Source organism: Megalobrama amblycephala, linkage group LG3, assembly GCF_018812025.1.
Source record: "Megalobrama amblycephala isolate DHTTF-2021 linkage group LG3, ASM1881202v1, whole genome shotgun sequence".
In the NCBI taxonomy this organism is placed as follows: domain Eukaryota; kingdom Metazoa; phylum Chordata; class Actinopteri; order Cypriniformes; family Xenocyprididae; genus Megalobrama; species Megalobrama amblycephala.
This window is the reverse complement of record NC_063046.1, coordinates 56,656,478-56,676,032: the sequence shown is the minus strand read 5'-3', so window position 1 is coordinate 56,676,032 and position 19,555 is coordinate 56,656,478. Positions and strand designations below refer to the sequence as shown.

At 36.8% G+C, this 19,555-nt stretch overlaps 1 protein-coding gene across 15 annotated transcripts in view; it reads right to left on the bottom strand.

Moving 5' to 3' along the window:
• Window positions 1-19,555, bottom strand: part of LOC125265745 (adhesion G protein-coupled receptor L3-like) — a 391,922-nt gene that overhangs the window by 31,227 nt on the left and 341,140 nt on the right. For all 15 annotated transcript variants that reach the window (XM_048186153.1, XM_048186154.1, XM_048186155.1 and 12 more), the window contains 4 exons: window positions 15,047-15,256; window positions 13,355-13,575; window positions 12,965-13,031; window positions 12,762-12,853 (listed from right to left, as the gene is read on the bottom strand). In XM_048186153.1, the coding sequence (XP_048042110.1) occupies window positions 12,762-12,853; window positions 12,965-13,031; window positions 13,355-13,575; window positions 15,047-15,256 (590 nt within the window). The remainder of the gene's footprint in view (window positions 1-12,761; window positions 12,854-12,964; window positions 13,032-13,354; window positions 13,576-15,046; window positions 15,257-19,555) is intronic.

The following is a 19,555-nucleotide window of genomic DNA, read 5'->3' as shown; positions in this document are numbered from 1 at the left end:
TTCATTGAGTTTACAAAACGAGTAGGCCTAACTGGACACAAGGAGGCAATACTAAATGATTTTTTTTCTTTGAATCAACAATAACAATAAAGAAAACAACTATAAATGTGAGTTGCTTTTTTTCAGATATAAAACAAGTTGTGATGTCTGCTGTTTATGGCCAAAACGATGGTCACTTTAACAATGGAAATCTCTGCAATCAATTTGACTGGATTTATAAATATGCAAATTACCTCAAATATTGCAGGAACTGGTTGAATTTGCATTAATACTTTAAAAAAATAATTGGGCAGCGTAATAAATTTGTGGAAAGTGCCAAACCAAATGCATATTAAAAACTCTTAAATAGCTCACGCTCGTGTCCGAGTCTCTTTACTAGCGTTTAATCACCATTTCTCGCTCTCGTCTCGAGGGAATAATAACCTGTATTTCTTACACTTATTCGAGAAAAAAAAACTTGTGTTTCCGGGAAACCTCATCCTTATGCTTTTACTTTTATTTTTCCTGAAGCTACAGTATGCAGATGTAACTCATTCACACCTTCGTTCAACCTCTCTAAAACACATTCGTGCTGAAAAACCCAGGGCGCATTTGAAGTTTAATTGAACCAGATAGCGGCGACTCGTTGCGTTAAAGATGTCCTGCTGGGAGTTTAACAAACACAAGGCTGCGATTGAACATCTCTCCTCCCTCAGGTAGCCTGCTGCTGATCACCCGGGTTAAACATGAAAAATTAACGTGAATTACGATAAAGAGACTGCTTTTAAACCGTTTAAGAGAATTAGCAGCAATTTGTCATATCGTCTCCAAGAGTGAATCTGCATCCCAATGGCAGCTGTAATTGAGTTAGTTGGAGGCAGAAAGTCTTGACGGAAATGTGAATAATGTCCTCAAGGTGCTGAGTGATGATTTCATCGAGAGACATGTCTGTCTGCACAGAGCCTTCTAGAAACACTTTGAATGGGTTTAACTGAGTCACAGATTAATGAATAAAAGCAATCGCTCATGACACAAGGATCAAACTCAGACCGCCCACGTCAATCCTGAGTTGTTCCTGTGTCAGTAGAACACAAATGATGATTTTTAACTCCAACCGTTGCGGTCTATCTGTCGTATAATGCATGGCAATGGGAACTCCATCTGTAAGAGTGGAGGTCTGAAAATGCACTCTGATGCCGGAAGTGATCTCTCGCACGTAGACGTCAATGAGTGCAGTTGGACATAGTGGTGTATTAAAGGTAAAAAATTATTTAAATACTGTTCGGTTTCTCGCACAAACCGATCGTTTCGTGTCTTAGGACATCAATGTGTCGTCACGAGCCGCAGGGTTTAATTTGGATTTGTCTGTGCATGTTTTTTTTTTACTCTTATAGATGGAGTTCCCATTGCCATGCATTATACGACTGACAGACCGCAACGGTTGGAGTTAAAAATCATCATTTGTGTTCTACTGAAGAAACAAAGTCACCTACATCTTGGATGCCCTGGGGGTAAGCAGATAAACATCAAATTTTCATCCCATTAAAGGGATAGTTCACTCAAATATTAAAATTCAGTAATAATTTACTCACCCTCAGATTGTTCCAAAGCTATATGAGTTTCTTTCTTCTGTTGAACACAAAAGAAGATATTCTGAAGAATGCTGGTGTGATTAGTTGCTTTACATGTCAGTCAGACGCCCTCTGGGGAGTCCTTGGCCAATGAAAACTGCTATGGAGTCCAGACCTTCTGCGGTCAGACTGAAGTTCTGGCTATTGACAGTAGCTATTGACTTCCATAGTAAGAAAAAAAAAAATACTATGGAAGTCAGTAGCTACCGTCAACTGCCTGGTTACCAACATTCTTCAAAATATTTTCTTGTGTGTTCAAAGAAACTCGTATAGGTTTGGAACAACTTGAGGGTGAGTAAATGATGACAGAATTATCTTTTCTTTTCTTTCTTTTTTTTTTTTTTGGTGATCTATCCCTTTAAAGGTGCTTCATAGAGGTTCCCATGAAAAGATCATTTTATGGATTTAGCTTTATTTATTTTTTTAATCATTTTTTTTATTTTGATTAAACGTGATTAATTACACAACTTGTAAACATACTTTATAACAAGTAGTTATAAAAAATGTAAATAACCCATTAAACATGAAAGTATTATGCAATCATTTATGACATTTCTCTTTGTATAGAAGTACTACAGAAGTAGTACTTAGTAAAAAGATGCAATTAAACAAATATTTAAATATACAATCTCTATGTTGTTTCTAGATGAATTTGGATATTCAATGTGAAATGATATACTGCAACATAAAATGTATTACAAATTAAAATTTTTAGGTACGATTAATCGCGATAGAAAAAATTGTGCAATTAATCAGTTGCGTTTTAATCGACTGACAGCTCTACTATGAATTCATAAAACTGATCTGAGATCAGGTAAGAACCATACAGACACATGGTTCATGGATTCACAGAGATCATCGCCCCTAGCAGTGAACCAATGAAAATGTTCAAAATGTTTCGCACAGCTATGACATAACGAAGCCTTGTTTACTGAACTCACATGATTTTGGCAGTTTGAAACATCGCCCGAATCACTTGCACCAAACAAATGATTCACAAAGGTTTTCAAAGCTTCATGAAGCAGTGTTTCAGAAGCACCCATCACTAATTTTACTTAAGTTAGTTAAATGTGTTTTACTTAACTCCATGTTGGAAACTTTTTTGTGCAAAAACTGGTCCCACTTCATATTAAATGTCCTTAACTACTATGTACTAACAATTAATAATTTGATACAAAGCATTTATTGTGCACATTCAGGTTTTTACATTGTACTTATATATAAAAAACAAGAAAACAAAACCTGCAATTATCTATAATTACACTGTTGAATTTTTGTTACATCTTAACCCTTCTTTAAAACTAACCATACTACCAAACCTGTCCCTAACTATATACCCGTATCCCCCTCAATAGCAGCAAGTGTTTTGAACACAATAAGTACACTGTACCTAACACTTATTATATTTTATATAAGTACACGGTAGTTAAAGACACCTAATAATAAAGTGTGACCCAAAAATTTGCAAAAAGGAAAATTCAGTAGATTTTACTTTTTTTTTTAAGTGTAGATCATCAGTAAAACAATCTGTAAAAGGAGAGAGATGAGCGAACACACACACATATGCACATACACACATAAAACTTCAAACACAAAAGGAAGTGGGCAAGTGCAGATGACCTCCAGAGGGACACATGACCGGTGGAGAAACAGGTTGATCTTACCAGTGCCACTCCACTATGACACAGCCGTCATAATAGCGATAGCTGGACAAACCATCAGCAGACACGCGCACAACAGAAAACAAGAACAAATTAATGTGTGAATAAAAAAGAGAAACAGAAAATAATTCCTTCAAAAAATGCAACAACAATTAAACAATAAAGAGAAGCTGCAACAAACACAACACTTGAACAATTTAGCTCTTAAGAATTTAACAAATTTAGGACCAAAGAAATAGTTTGATGAGCATCATTTTCTTTCCATTTTTCCTACAGATGCATGACATTGAGGAAGGACATATTAAAAGGATTTACCTTTTATAGCCAATAGCCTTTAGTTAGAAATTATAACAATATTTTGCAACATTATAAATGCCCTTACTGATATTGTTGGTCAATTTAATGCGTCCTTGCTGAATAGAAGTATTAATTTCTTTAAAAACACACTTACTGACCCAGTAGTTCAGGTTTTTTTATGATGAAACTGTAGTCTTAACCATGAGAATGAAATAATAATAAATGTATTTTTAAATACATTTATTACTGGATTGCTACATACAACTACATGAAATCACAACAATAATTTCATGATAATACCCATTCTTTAAAGTCTTAAAAGTTTTGGGCTGTTAATATTTTTAATGCTTTTGAAAGAAGTGTCATATGCACACCAAGGCTGTATTTATTTGATCAAAAATTCAGTAAAAACAATAATATTGTGAAATATTTCTATGTAAATATATTGTAAAATGTAATTTATTCCTGTGATCAAAGCTGAATTTTCAGCATCATTACTCCAGTCTTCAGTGTCACATGATCCTTCAGAAATCATTCTAATATGCTGATTTGCTGCTCAAGAATGTTGAAAACAGTTATGCTGCTTCATATTTTTGTGGAAACCACGATGCAGTTTTTTTTTTTTTTAAGGACTCTATAATTTATTTGATCTTTTATAACAACATAAATGGCTTTACTTTTGATATATAATATATAATGATACATAATGCATCCAATCATACTGACTTTTGAACGGTATTGTGTTTGTTTTAATAGCTTTAGATCAGGTGGTCCAATAGGGTTCAGTGCTTCCCACAGGTCTGAAATATACTGGTGGTAGCCAGTAGAGATGTTCCGATACCCCTTTTCCATTTCCGATACCGATTCCGATACCTGAGCTCAGGGTATCGGCCGATACCGAGTACCGATGTGTATCTGTATATATATATATATATATATATATATATATATATATATATATATATATATATATATACACTACTAGCCCTGTATGAATTGATAGAATTATTTATGGTGTGCTTCAGACTTATTCCCTTAATAAAACAAGAACAAAAACATACAGAGAGTATTTTTATTATCTGACATACATTTGTCAGTTATATTATTTATTTATTTTAAGTGAAAAAGAACTTCAAATGCAGCCACAAATCTAACAATGTAAACTGAAAAAGGTATATTAGTTTTACAATATAACTATAAAAACAGTGCAACAAATAAATCTAGGAATATAATTATATAAGAAAATAATCTCTTTAAAACTTGAAGTCCAGAAACAATTTTGTTAAATAAAAATCTCACGTTTTCGACAACTGACAGCAGCTGGTCATCCAGAACAATAAACCCGACAATTTTGTCGGTTATCTTTATTTGTCTTTTGAAAACTTTTCTCTTTGTTTGAATGAAGCTGGCACGCCTCATCCTTCTCCATCTTAAGCGCGTCAAATGCCCGAATCGCTCAATTCGCACCGCGTCATGTCAATTCGCGTCTTTGCATTGACTTAACATGTAAATCACTCGTGCTTATCGCTTCATTCGCGTCTGGTGTGAACGCAGCATCAGCCTTTATGTAACCATCGTGTTGCGCGGGGTGACGCGTCTTCAAATGCTTTATTAAGTTATTTGTGTTAAAGTTGCCAATATTTGTGCCACTCGAAATTGCAGCATTGCATATGAAACATGTCGCCGTTTTACTGGTCTGAAACACTGCCAAACAGCAGACATACTGCTAGCGCGTTTTCACTTCTCCGCTGCTCTAAACAGTGGTTGCTTGTGGCAACACAGCACAACTTCCTGTGTTTGCATTCTGAGCCGCGAAGAAGAATTGATTTCCGATTTGCTGCGTTAAGCAAAGATAGCGGGCACAACTAGGTATTGTTTAAGAAAATGGTATTGGATCGGTACGTGAGTTTAAATACTCGCCGATACCGATGCCAGAAATTTGTGTGGTATCGGTGGTATTTCCGATACTAGTATCGGAATCGGAACAACCCTAGTAGCCAGGTGAAAAATCCTCCTATTACCCACAGCGCAAAAATGGTCTACTACATGTGACAAACAAATAATTTGTGATTTTTAACAATATTTATATTTATTGAAATTCATTTTAATTATATAGGCTACTATCACATTTAATTAAATACTAATATTATTGAATAATATGTGTCAAATAATGTTCTTAGGCTTTTCTTCTTGTGGGGGAGCATCCCAGCTGGAGACTACAATAGTTTACCATGAATTAAATGGATATCAAAATAAATATAATTTATTGTGTAACCAAAATACCAATAATGCCCAGAAGAAAAAAAAAAAAAAAAAACTAGTGAGACTTTTAATTATAAACAATCCCGAAATACACCGGGGCTCTTATTTTGAAATGTCTACACTATTGCGGGTTAATTCTTCAGATGAGAGAGATATAATTTCCGATACAATAACTGTCTCTAAAACATAAAAGCCATACAGTAGACATTGTTATAATTCATAAAACTCGAGTTCAGTAGCAATTGCTTGGCATAATCATGTGCTATTCATTGACTGGGAATCACTTTGAAGCAATCTGAAGCACTGTTGCGCGAGCCTGTAGAATGCGCAACAGCGCCGCCTTTGTGGCCTTTGTGAAATATCCACCGCGTCTCTGCAGCACAATGTGCAGTTTTCGCACGCAGCCGCACACAGAACCAGCAGATAAGAAACACATAGGGCGAGAGGAGATTTTTCACTAGTTAATCGATCACGGATGGTTTCACTAACTTGGGCGGATTAAAAAAAAAAAAAAGTAGAAGAGGATAAAAATAATAAAAGCAAAAATGTGTCTCCAAATATACTTGGGCGGCCGTTAATATAGCTACCTGGGCGGCCTGCCCAAGTAAAGTCTATGTGTGGGAAGCACTGGGGTTTGATGTGTCAAATGAATTTGGCAGCTGGTGTTTACAACTAAGGGGGTGAATTGTCCTCCAATGGAAACATCTAAAAACAGCCCTGTGAAATGACGCCATCTATATTTTTTGTCCACTTTCCCAGGTGAGACAGCATTTATGAGACATAAATGCAAATATGTGCTGTTTTGTCACCATTTGGAGTGCAATAGCAGGGTGAACACACAAAACTGTGTGTGTTGTGGCCGGTGGTCTCACACATAAATGAAGGCATATATCTGGATTTGTTGTGTGACAGAACTGAGGCGTTGAGGTCGTGACCTCTGTGAGCGGAGCAGGGTGGACGTAGGTTGGTTTGCGGTTAATAACTCGACCTTCCAAATAGCCTTATAAATCACATCACACGCTTTTAAATCTTTTTTATTTCTTACAGACGACGGTTATAAATCATACAATGTACAAAAGCAGCAGCACTGATGTTCATACAACCTAAAAGAACCTAAATAAAGTGGATAGCATGCGAAATAAGATATTTTGAAGATTATTTCCACTATTTTTGTTCATGCAACAAAAGTCAGTGTCCAAAACAATCATGGACTCCATTGACTTAACTGTGTGGACAAAAAACACTAAGACATTTTTTAAAGTAGCTTCTTTTGTGTTCCACAATAGAAAGAATGTCATACAAGTTCGGGACGACATAAGGGTGAGTAAATGGAGACCTAAAGCTATGAAGCTCAAATATTGTCTTAATATTGGAGGAATTATTACAGTTTTTACTGTATTTAGATTAAATAAATGCAGCCTTGGTAAGAGAGACTTCTTTCAAAAACATAAGAAATCTCACCGATCCCAAACTTTTGAACAGTAGTGTATATTGTGATATATGAATTGCTCACACACCCACAAATAAACGCACTCACAGTTTCTGCGAGTGTTTTCTGTTTAGTCTCTTATTAGAGCAAGTAATCAAACATCTACAGATCAAACTAATACAGCCGAGTATGAAAACTACTAACAAGAGACTGTCATTATCTCATTATTAGCATGAATAGAACGTCTGATTACAAGAATTATCCCATTTAATCTGAGACCCCATGGAGGGAGGAGATGTGGGGCTGTAATAAGACCCTCGCTCATGAATTAATCAAACCATTCACCTCTGGTGTTGTGATTCAGTTTTATATGGTCCCGTTCAAAATTAATATGAAGAAGGCTTCCTAACAAACTCTTCAGAATACAGCACTTCAGCAGGGTTCTGGCAGTAAAAAATCCCATTTGTTTCTTCCACAGTGAAATTGATTTTCAGAAATAATGTATAAACCTCTCAAAACAGAGATAAGATGAGGTACTAAACTTGATAACTAGATAATCCTAAATTGACTATTTACCCTTGTGAAAAAAGAAGTACACTACAGCATATTTTTTAAAAACAGTAAACACACAGTAAATGAATATACTTAACTGCAAACTGAATGCAATGTTTTTGGACACTTAATTACACATTAATTGCAATTAAATGAAAATATATTATAGGTTAAATGTATATTATAGGGATGCACCGATACCAGTATCGGTATCGGGCCTGATACCAAGCTAGTGTACTTGTACTCGTACTCGTACTCGTAAAAATACCGCCGATACCAAAGACAGATACCTTGTGTGACATAACTGACAGAATTTCAGAGACACAATGTCAGCCTCAGAGGTGTGGAAATACTTCAAAATTAATGATGACAACCCACACATTGCGAACTGCATGCTTTTAATCATAATTCATTATCGATTAGTGAAAGCGGGATAGGCGGAATCGTGCTGAATGACACAGACCAGAAGTGCTCTCTCTTTCTTGCGTGCGATCCCAGTTCAGACAGCGCACGATCAGTTCTCCTCGCGCCTGAATGGTCACAAAAATGCACACATAGTTGTCAAAACGTCCATCATGTGGAGTATCTCACGTAAATACAGTCGGTTACGGCTTAAATCAACGTAAACATTTGGGTAAAAAAAGGATATGTGTCAGTATCCATGGATTCGGTCTTAAAGGGACCATAGCCTATATTTGTCATTAATGTTAATAAAACAACAAAAGATGTTAAATAAATGTATACATGGTAAATAAACCTACTGTATCTGAAAAATATTTAATTTGTATCTCTGTAGTATTTGTTGTATTGTTTGTAATTTGTTTGTAAATTTCTTTTCATATAACAACAATTATATATATTGGTAATTATGCCCTTTGAAGGTTATTGGACACTGTGAATTTTTTGTTATTTAAGTTTTTGACAAGCAAATAAAAAATATGACTTTTTTCATTAGAGTAATAATAAAGAAGCTGTCCTACATTTATTAGTCTCACTGTGTTGTTTTTAGAAAACTGCAACATCACCAAAAAAAAAAAAAAAAGAAGAGAGAGAGAGAGAGAGAGAGAGAGAGAGAGAGAGAGAGAGATTAATAAATGTATAGGCATCGGTATTGGCGAGTACCAAAAAAAAAGTATCGGTACTTGGTCCTTAAAAAATGGTATCGGTGCATCTCTAGTATATTATAAATGCAATTAGTTACCCACTAAAATCGGAGTTAAGTACATCATTATATGTAATTTTACAATCACTTCTATTGTTATTGAAATATGGTTAAAGTGTACTGCCGAATGTACTGATGTAACAGGTGTCATATTAATTTATTAATTTCACGCAAAATCTCTCCCTTTGTTATTATCAATTATTTTATATTTATATAATTATTTTGTATTCTTGGAATTATTCTTTTAATATTTAAATTTATTATTTTAATACTGATTTATTTGAGATGTTATGTTCATTTTTTCAGTCATTGGTGTTTCGTTTAATATGGTACGTGGGTCATTTAAGAAATATGTTTCGGTGTTCTGCCGAATTTCGACCCCCTGCCATATTATTACCCCCCTAGTATTGGTAGGTTTAGGGGTAGGGGTTAGGATTAGCGCCCCCTACCTTATAGCCTGAAAATTCAGTCAATGGCGAGGAAAGAGGGAAGTAGATTTGAAGTAAATTCGTGTGTACACTACCAGTGGACTAGCCTACACAAAAGTTCAGATACTCAGAATTAGGAATATATCTGTTTTCTTTATTAATCAATATTTTCAAACAATGTACTTTTATACTATACTTTTAAGTATATCTCAAGATATCAAAAGACTGAGTCCAATTATAGGCCAAATATACTTAGACTTTTCTGTCAGTATAAGTCAAGTATCCTTAAGTACAATTTTAAGTAAATTTCTCAGAAGTACATTTCTGAGAAGCCATATTTCTGAGAAAAAGTAGACTGAAAGTATCTTATTTTTAGTTTAAAAGACGTATACCAACGGCACACTTGAATAAACTTGAAAGAAAAACTTGAACTTCAAAGAAAAGTGGCCTTTTATTTTATTATATTATCTGCAAGTACACTGCACTGAAACTGCACATTCAAACGCATATTCAATTAAGTAAGGAATAACTGACGATGGGTCGTTGAATTATTAGAAAAATAATGCACACCCATGGTGGTAATGCCTCTGTGTTATTTTTCAATAATTCAATGGCCCGGAGTCAATTATTCTGCTTATACTACGGATACCACACCTCAATCTGTTTGACACCAGCGTCTCTAATAATAGCGAAACTAAGTTTATCTGCTCCAAGAACAGTGCCTTTATTACATCGCTAGTGATAAATGTCATGTAGCTTTTAAGTAGTTAACCTATTTTATGGATAAAATCATCAGAGCAGTGCTGACAACACATTTCTGTTCAAGTTTGTGTCTTTACTGTATGTGTTTGTGTTTGAGTGGAAGAGAGCGGGTGAAAGAGATTATGTGCTTTCCGTACACAATAAATCGTAATTTTGTGGCAAAAACATGGAAATAATTTGTAATTTTTATCCTATTGTTTAATATTTTTATTTGCTTGGTCAATGTTGTTGTGGGTTTTGGTTCTTTTGCTGTAAGGACCTTTGAAATAACTGAAATCATTTGGCGAAGTTACATGGAACTGTAATGTGGTCATTACAGATCTGCCTAGAACTACTTTAGCCATGTGTTTCCCTGAAAAAACACTCTCTCCTAAAGTGCATCAAGTACACAGTCTTGTGCCTTTGTCTTTTTTTTTTTTTTTTTTTTTTTTTTTGCTAGTTTTCTTTAAATCAATGCTTGTATTACTGTGATTCATCTCTGAGCTGGTTGGTTTGGTTTGGTTCAAGGCTATGAACTCTCTGTGGAAAATATGTTTCTGAAAAGCCTGTAGAGAAAATGAATGGGAAAAATACTTCAAGAACGAATCCCAAGGCCACTGCAAATGTAGGTGATCACTTTTGAGCTCTACACCTGAATGCATATGTACATGTGTCAGTCAGGATTTATGCACTGTGTCCATCAGAATTTACTGTCTGTTATGGACAAAGGGACATATTAGTCCAGTTTGGCCCTTTAACACACACACACACACACACACACACACACACACACACACACACACACACACACACACAAATGCAGATCCACTGTGAAATCTCATCCCATCCACAGCAATGATACTATAAGATCATTGACTCAAACGGTCTGATTAGTATGGATCTCACAGACAAATGCACACACATGAACAACCGAACACACACTGTCCTGCTCACTATGCTGGATCTAAGGGGACAGCCATAAATTAGCATATTTATAGTCCTTTCAGAGCTCTGCTCTCCTGAGTGGCTGTGTGGCTCCGGTGATGAATATTCATGTGCGTGCGGAGGTTAATTTGGGCAGAATGTCTGCTGCTCTTTCCTGTGAAACAACACAGATCTTCAGGTAACGACAACCTCCCCACAGAATACACAGACACACACACGCACGCTGTGGGATACCTGTGCCAGTTTTACTTTCACCTCAACCTACGACAATATGAAAAATGAGCCATGCGAGTTCCTCAGTAGATGGTCAATGGGCCACTTAGACTTCTGTCCATAAACTTGAAGTGTGTCATTTCTGCACAATTAGGGCCATGATCGTTTCCAAACAGGTTTCTCATAAACAACACTACTCCTGTTACCAGACAAATGTTGTTTGGACAAACAGTTAGTGCTGCAAAATTCACAACATTGCTTGAGTCTGAAGTTGACATGTCAGGCTGCTCAAACAAACTGAGCAATGTTTTAACTTTTGTTGAGACCTGGTGTTAAAATTCATCTCAATTGTTCTGAGCAAAATATAGGTAAGGATTAATTGACGACAGACTGTTGAATTATTAGAAAAATAATGCAAACCCGAGGTGGTGATGCATCATTTAGTGAAGTGATATAGAACTGTAATGCGGTCAATACCTGCCTGGAACTACTTTATATCAAGCATTCAACAGCCCCGTAGTATAATTTTAAATAAACATGGTCTAAAATGATATTTGATCACCGAAACCACATTTGGAAGATCACATGTAGCCACGTTACTTTTGTAGCATAAATGCTAATGCCTAATCCTGATGTCTCCTTCAAAGTCTCCAAAAAACCCATCCCTGAATGACTCTTAATGACCCACAAGCTGCACCCCTCCCATAGATTCCACCCACCACCAGCCCTACCTTTCAAAGGATCCTTCCCAAACACTCCACCCTCATCGAGTCCACACACAAGCTCAACCTCTCTTATAATTTCACCTCTCTAAGACTCCACCCACAACAGGCCCCACCTTTCAAAGGCTCCTCCCTTCAAAGATCCCATCCCTTTAGGTTCTACCCTCACCTCTCAAAGACTCCACCCACCACAGTCCCTACCTCTTAAAGGTCCCTTCCCAAAAAAACCCACCCACCACAAGCTCCACCCCTCATATAAATTCACTTCACAGACTCCACCAACCACAGGCCCCACCTTTCAAAGGTTTCTACCCAAATAACCCATCCTAACAGAACAAATCTGCCAGATGCCACACCCCTCAGAGACTCCATCTACAACTGGCTCCACCCTTCTGTAAGCACCACCTTTCACAGACTCCACCCATCAAAAGCTCCTTCCTTCAAAGAGCCCATCCCTCAGGCTCCACCCCTTACCTATCAAAGACTCCTCCCACCACAGGCTTTACCTCTCATATAAATTCACCTCACAGACTCCACCAACCACAGGTCCCACCTTTCAAAGGCTCCTCCCCAAATAACCCACCCTAAACAAATCCGCCATATGCCATACCCCTCATAGACCCCATCTACGACTGGCTCCACCTTTCACAGACTCCACCCATCACATGCCCCACCCATCAAAGGCTCCTCCCTTCAAAGAGCCCATCCCACAGGCTCCACGCCTCACTGTCAGGCTTACTTGATATTGTCAAGGCAACCAGAATCTGGCTTCAGGATGGCAGTGTGGTGGAACATCTTGTACAGAGCGATTCCTAGGAAGATCACATTCAGCTAGGAAAAACAGAAGCATAGGATTGGTTGAGGGTTCGCATGTGAGTGCACTAGATTGTGCAATACTGAATGTTTTGAATGTTGTTTTTAGAGAGCATCAGAGCTGGTTACCATGATGATGAGTGTGGCGGGGCCTATAAAACTCCAGATGAAATAAGTATCCAACCGCAACCAGCACCTGAAAATGAGAGAAAGTCACATCACTCAAGTTTCAAAGCTACACACACACACACACACACACACACACACACACACACACACACACACACACACACACACACACACACACACACACACACACACACAAAGGAAGCAGTACTGCAGGTTGTCTCAGAGGTTCTTGTGTCTTTTGGCTGATACAAGAGAGTTCTTTAAATTATTCAGACTTTAATTTCCGCAACATTAGACTAAACTTCAACCCTCCTGCGACCACACACACACTCATTCAGACTCATTCAGATCATATGAGTGTGCGTGTGTGTGTGTGTGTGTGAGACTCACACTCTGTCTGTCCCATAACTGCGGTAATCCACTGCAGCAGAAACAGCCACAATGAGGGCAGGAATGCCATATCCGGCCAGGTAGAAATATCTCCTGCGTGAATGTTCGCTCTCAAACACCTCCACCAGCATGATGTAGAGCTGAACACCTTCCAGAAACATCCATGTGAACGCAGACAAGAAGAAGAAATGCAGTAGTGCTGCGAAGACAGCGCAGGCGATCTGAAACGCAAGCAAACGGTCTCGTGAGGAGGTGTGCTATGTGGACATTGATGGATGCTGTTCAGCGACCTCACAAACCTGCTCAGATAATTGAAAAATGTTAAATAATAGGGTTTAAAGATTATGAATCATGTATGATGTTCCTGCATTAGAGTCACACACACCGAACGCTCTCACGTTAAATCTTTATGACACACACCCACTTGTGCTATTTCACCCTCACATGAACTAATAAAAACATGCAGCTAGCCAATTTGAATATGCGATCTTCTAGGGGTGTGACGAGACGGGTATCTCACGAGACGAGACAAGACTCGAGATTGAGTTCACGAGACGAGACAAGATTTTTACACACTATTTTTAAGAAATTCTCAATGGCGAAATACATGACAAGAAAAAATATTCTGCAGGTGTATTTGAAATGTTTTAACTAATCTTATAATGAATGTCATTCAGTTCTACTTTCTGAGTATGAATTATCATATGCAGTAAAAGACAACAATACTCAAGTACTGTAAAAGGTTTTGCCACTAACTCAACTGACTGACTTCTCTTCTGTATTTCAGTCTCTTCAAACCCTGTTGTATAATTTATGAGCTTCTACAACTTTTGACCTCCTAACTGAACTCCTTTCCACAAACTGATCATAGAAATAAAACAGTATAAATAAAAATGTTAACACTTTACAATAAGGTCTCATTTATTAAAATTAATGTATTAACCAACATCAACTAACAATGAGCAATATCTATGCTACAGTATTTATTAATCTTTGTTTATGTTAGTTAATAAAAATAGTCATTCATTGTTAGTTCATGATAGTTCACAGTGCATTAACTAATGTTAACAAATGAAACCTTACTGTTTGTGCTTAATAAGATTAAGAGAAAACTGTTATTCATTTTTATGGTAACACTTTGCAAGTTGAAACCATAATCGCACCCTCTCAATATTCAAAGTGCAAATAAGACCAACTTTTTCTTTGATACAGAGCTAAGAGATGGTTAAAACTACACTGCCCAGCCTAAAATAGCTTTTATATTGAGAGATATTTGCATGCATCAGGGAGCCGCTTTCAAAATGCGGGGTATTGAAATCACGCGCGCGTTTACTTTCACTTTCAGCGATCGCGCGTACTCTTTAAATATGGAGTGGCGATGACCATTATCCAACTTAATTAAATGTTTTTTTTAATTTAAATACAAAGCAAAAGGACAGTGGAGGCGTAATGTAAACGTAGCGGTGGCATATTCTTTCCTAATCATCCTAACACTCTGTCATGGCAACATCACAAGACTACTTTTCGCCTCGACGAGAAATCTCGTCACACTTTAGTCTCGTCACACCCCTACGATCTTCTCATCTACATGGTACAGAAAGAGCAGTACTTAAAAAAATAAGGATTTTTAATGTGGTAAAAAAAAAAAAAAATGCAATGAAATGATGATTTGTGTGTGTATGTTTGTCGTACAGGCTGGTCTGCGCGGTTGATGCCGGTGAGGAAGAGCGTTTCAGCGATGAAGAGCGAGATGCAGAGGTTCTTGTGAATGGTGTTCCTGTCGCTCTGGAGGCCGCGGAAGAAGCAGAAGGTGAAGATGCAGACGAGCAGACAGACCAGAGACAGCAGGATGCCCACCCACGTGATGACGTCCAGCAACAGATCATGCACAGGGGCTGTCGTCTACAGAGAGAGACAGAGATTAGAATGTTTTCACATTCCTTTGAACATGAATATTATACCTGGATATAAAAATATCGCTGCAAGCAGCAATTACAGGACTGAAGCACAGCAGCAGATACACAGTGACACCATCAAAGTGTCTGATAGCATGAGAGCACATCAGAGCAATGATTTCAGACATTTACATCAGTGTGAGCAGTCCATAATTTTGCAAAGACCCCTACATTTTTAAACCCCATTAAAAATGATTTTGGTTGACAGAAATAAAGCAGAAATAAAACTTTAAAAAGTGAAACTTAAATACCATAATAGTATATAAATAATACTAAAATAAAACTTCTGCAGAATATACATTTTATATTAAGTTTATCTTACTTTAGTACCTTTTTTTAAGGTTAAGCCTAAACCTTTTTGTTTAATTTATGAGTAAACAAGAAGACAAAAATTGCCTGGTAAGAAAAATAAACTTACTTCAAGATATAATTTCCCCCCCAAAAAGTCTTTATATTTACACAATTTAAAATACAATGTGAGTTAACTTGAAAAATTTTCCAAGGGTTCCAAGATCACTCAAATACTTGTATTTCAATAAGTTATGACATTGTCAAAATTCAACTCTACCTCTAGCCGGGGCTCGTCTGTAAGGGCAGGTGGGGCAGAGCCTCACCAAAATATTCATCCAAAACATAGACCTCTATATAAACTGAATCAATAATAAATTGTAAATGTGTTCAGCATTCTGCACAAATATGTTTCGGATTTTAGACTGTTTTAAAGGTGCCGTCGGACGTTTTTTTACAAGATGTAATATAAGTCTAAGGTGTCCCCTGAATGTGTCTGTGAAGTTTCAGCTCAAAATACCCCATAGATTTTTTTTTTAAATTCATTTTTTTAACTGCCTATTTTGGGGCATAATTAGAAATGCGGCGATTCATGTTGCGGCCCCTTTAAATGCTCACGCTCCCCACCCACGGAGCTCAGGCTTGCCTTAAACAGTGCATAAACAAAGTTTACACTGCTAATATAACCCTCAAAATGGATCTTTACAAAGTGTTCGTCATGCATACTGCATGCATGCGTCGGATTATGTTAGTATTGAATTTATTTGGATGTTTACATTTGATTCTGAATTAATTTGAGGCTGTGATTCGTGGCTAACGGCTAATGCTACACTGTTGGAGAGATTTATAAAGAATGAAGTTGTGTTTATGAATTATACAGACTGCAAGTGTTTAATAATGAAAATGACGACGGCTCTTGTCTCCGTGAATACAATAAGAAACGATGGTAACTTTAACCACATTTAACAGTACATTAGCAACATGCTAACGAAACATTTAGAAAGACAGTTTACAAATATCACAAAAAATATCATGATATCATGGATCATGTCAGTTATTATTGCTCCATCTGCCATTTTTCGCTATTGTTCTTGCTTGCTTACCTAGTCTGATGATTCAGCTGTGCACATCCAGATGTCCTGCCCTTGTCTAATGCTTTGAACATGAGCTGGCTTTTGCAAATATTGGGGGCGTACTTATTAACGATCCCGACTGTTACGTAACAGTTGGTGTTATGTTGAGATTCGCCTGTTCTTCGGAGGTCTTTTAAACAAATGAGATTTATATAAGGAGGAGGAAACAATGGAGTTTGAGACTCACTGTATGTCATTTCCATGTACTGAACTCTTGTTATTTAACTATGCCAATATAAATAAAATTTTTAATTCTAGGGCACCTTTAAGTCATAAAGTGAGCAGGATGTATTAAAATTTACTGTTTGGTTTCAGCAAGTTATGGCAGACTCTGATGACGTCATCCAATCTTACTCCCTTGATGTGACAGTCCTTCACACAACTTTTTCCAGCACAAGCTCAAAAGTCTGAAAAGTTTCACGATGTAGGAAAACTAACACTTTTATTTTAAAATCCAAAAAGACATTATATTATTGCTATAGCCAGCAGAATAGTGACCAGCAATACTATTATTATAAGTCTTTTTTTTTTTTTGTTTGTTCTGAAGAATGTAGGAAAATTCAAAGTCTCATGAAGAAAAAAAAACTCATTGAGTGTGAAAACTTCCGTTTTAATCAATGAATCTGTCAAAATTGCACAATGAATTTTTTATTTATCATGTCTCCGCTTTGTTTATTATAACGAGGGGATTTGCGCACATGCAGAACTTAGTAAACTTACGCTAAATATAAACCCATTCAGCGTTTTGAGAGAGACTGAGTGGATTCTCGCTACTGGTAACTTAAACACCTCTGATTGGTCATTATTTTCAACAGAAATCCCTGTGATTGGCTACAATACTCAACGCTGCAAAATCACGTTATAATACTGTAAATAGAGACATTGGTAGCATCGTTGAACTCAAATGACACAAATATAACAACCAGATAGCTTTAACTTACTTACTTCTCTGTTTTATTTAACAATACAAATTATGTTACTCGTAGTAATATAACTCCATTGACCAGGCAGCCAAGGTATGGCAGCCGCCATACCCGACCATTCCCAACTGATGCCCCTGGCAGGCATGTTTTTTATGATACTAAGCGAGGCAACGGGTGCCGGAGTCCTCCCCAGCTCTACAGCACTCCATAATTTTCCAATGTAAATCTGTGGTGAAAAATGGAACTGCAGCATGATCTAACTGAGATTCATTTGGGCAGATTTCAGACTTCCCCTTTTAAGTTACCTTACGTAAACCTCGCTCCAGACCAATACAATATTAATCAGATTCAGCTATGTGTATATTAGTCTGCATCAGGTCAGTAACTAGTTGGTATGTGTGTTCTTCCTTATGTGGAGTAGCATAGCATAAATCCTTTAGTTTAAACGTGATCAATTGAATATATAGTTTTGTCATGTTTGTTTTATGTTTGAGAATAGACATGGCTTTCTTTTCCTCACTGGAATTCCTCCACAACTTATAATATTTTAAAAACAACATTGGGAGGTAATAAATATTACATTAAGGCAATTCTAAGATAGTTTTCTATGTGTATTAGCTATTTTTTTTGTTAATATCTACTAACTACCTTTAAAAAAAAAGTATCTGCACAGTTGTAAAGTAGCTTCCAACACTGCACAAACTGCATCTATTGTGTATTTTTTTTTCTGTTTTTTAAGGCAGTATCAGTGTGTGACAGTGAGTTTGATTTATTAGCGTGCCGCAGTTAAAGCTCTCAGATCCTGCAGACGGCCGTCATTGATTCCCCACTGTACTACCTCAGTAGGGTCCCTACGGAGGCCGCACAGCCAGGGGAAAAGAGCACAGCTGATATGGGACGCATCCCAGAAGATTTTGAGTCTGGAAGACCGGATGTCAGCACTTCTGAAGAACACAGCACATGAATATTTATGAGCGTAGGTAACAGTACACAACTTATATGTGCCTGTGTGTGTGTGTGTGTGTGTGTGTACGCGCCCCAGAGGGCTGTTGAGCACATAACACATCACTCTTCCTGAGGCCCACTCACCCTTGAGCGCTATATCTCCTCTACATTCAACACACAGTGAGTGTGTGTGTTAGTGCTGTAAGTAAATCAACAGCTCAAGCCTGCTCAGCAGAATCCACAGTGAGGCCTCAGACTTTATAGAGTCAACGCTGAGCTAAAGTAAATCTATGTGTCTATAAACACACACATACTCACTCACACACGTGTACATATAGAGAGTGGGATTTCATGACAAGATAAGATTCTTGATATATAATGAAACACATAATGAATGTGGAAGACAAATGTAGTTCGCTATTTTTTTGTGGTGTAAAAAACATTGCTGCAGAATGTTGTTTATATCAAGATTTTTCTTACTACTTTAGCAATTTTTATCTGTTTGTATTAAGCCTAAACATTCGAAAATTTTGTTTATATATCTCAATTTCTGTTTATGCTCTGAAATGGAATGACAATGTGCATAACTATAGTAGTAAAAAAGTTCAGAAAATGCCACATGAACATTTCAGAGAGTTGGCATAAATGAGTCACTGAATCAGAGTTTTGAATTAATTCACTTAAACGGGCAGTTTGACTTCAACTGACTTTTGAACGATAATGGCATTTTTGCAGTTTCAATCAGAAATGATAATAAAAGAAGGAACGAAAAAGAGTTCTACTCTTGTGATCTTCACCAAGCTTAATAAAAGGCAAATAAAAAGCACATTGTTCATCACAATATTAACAATATTGATTAAGTTTATATTGTCAACAAAATAATAACAAATATAGTAAGTATTTGCTATATATCACCCAGCTCTAGCACAGAGACACAGATGAACAATCATGAAAACA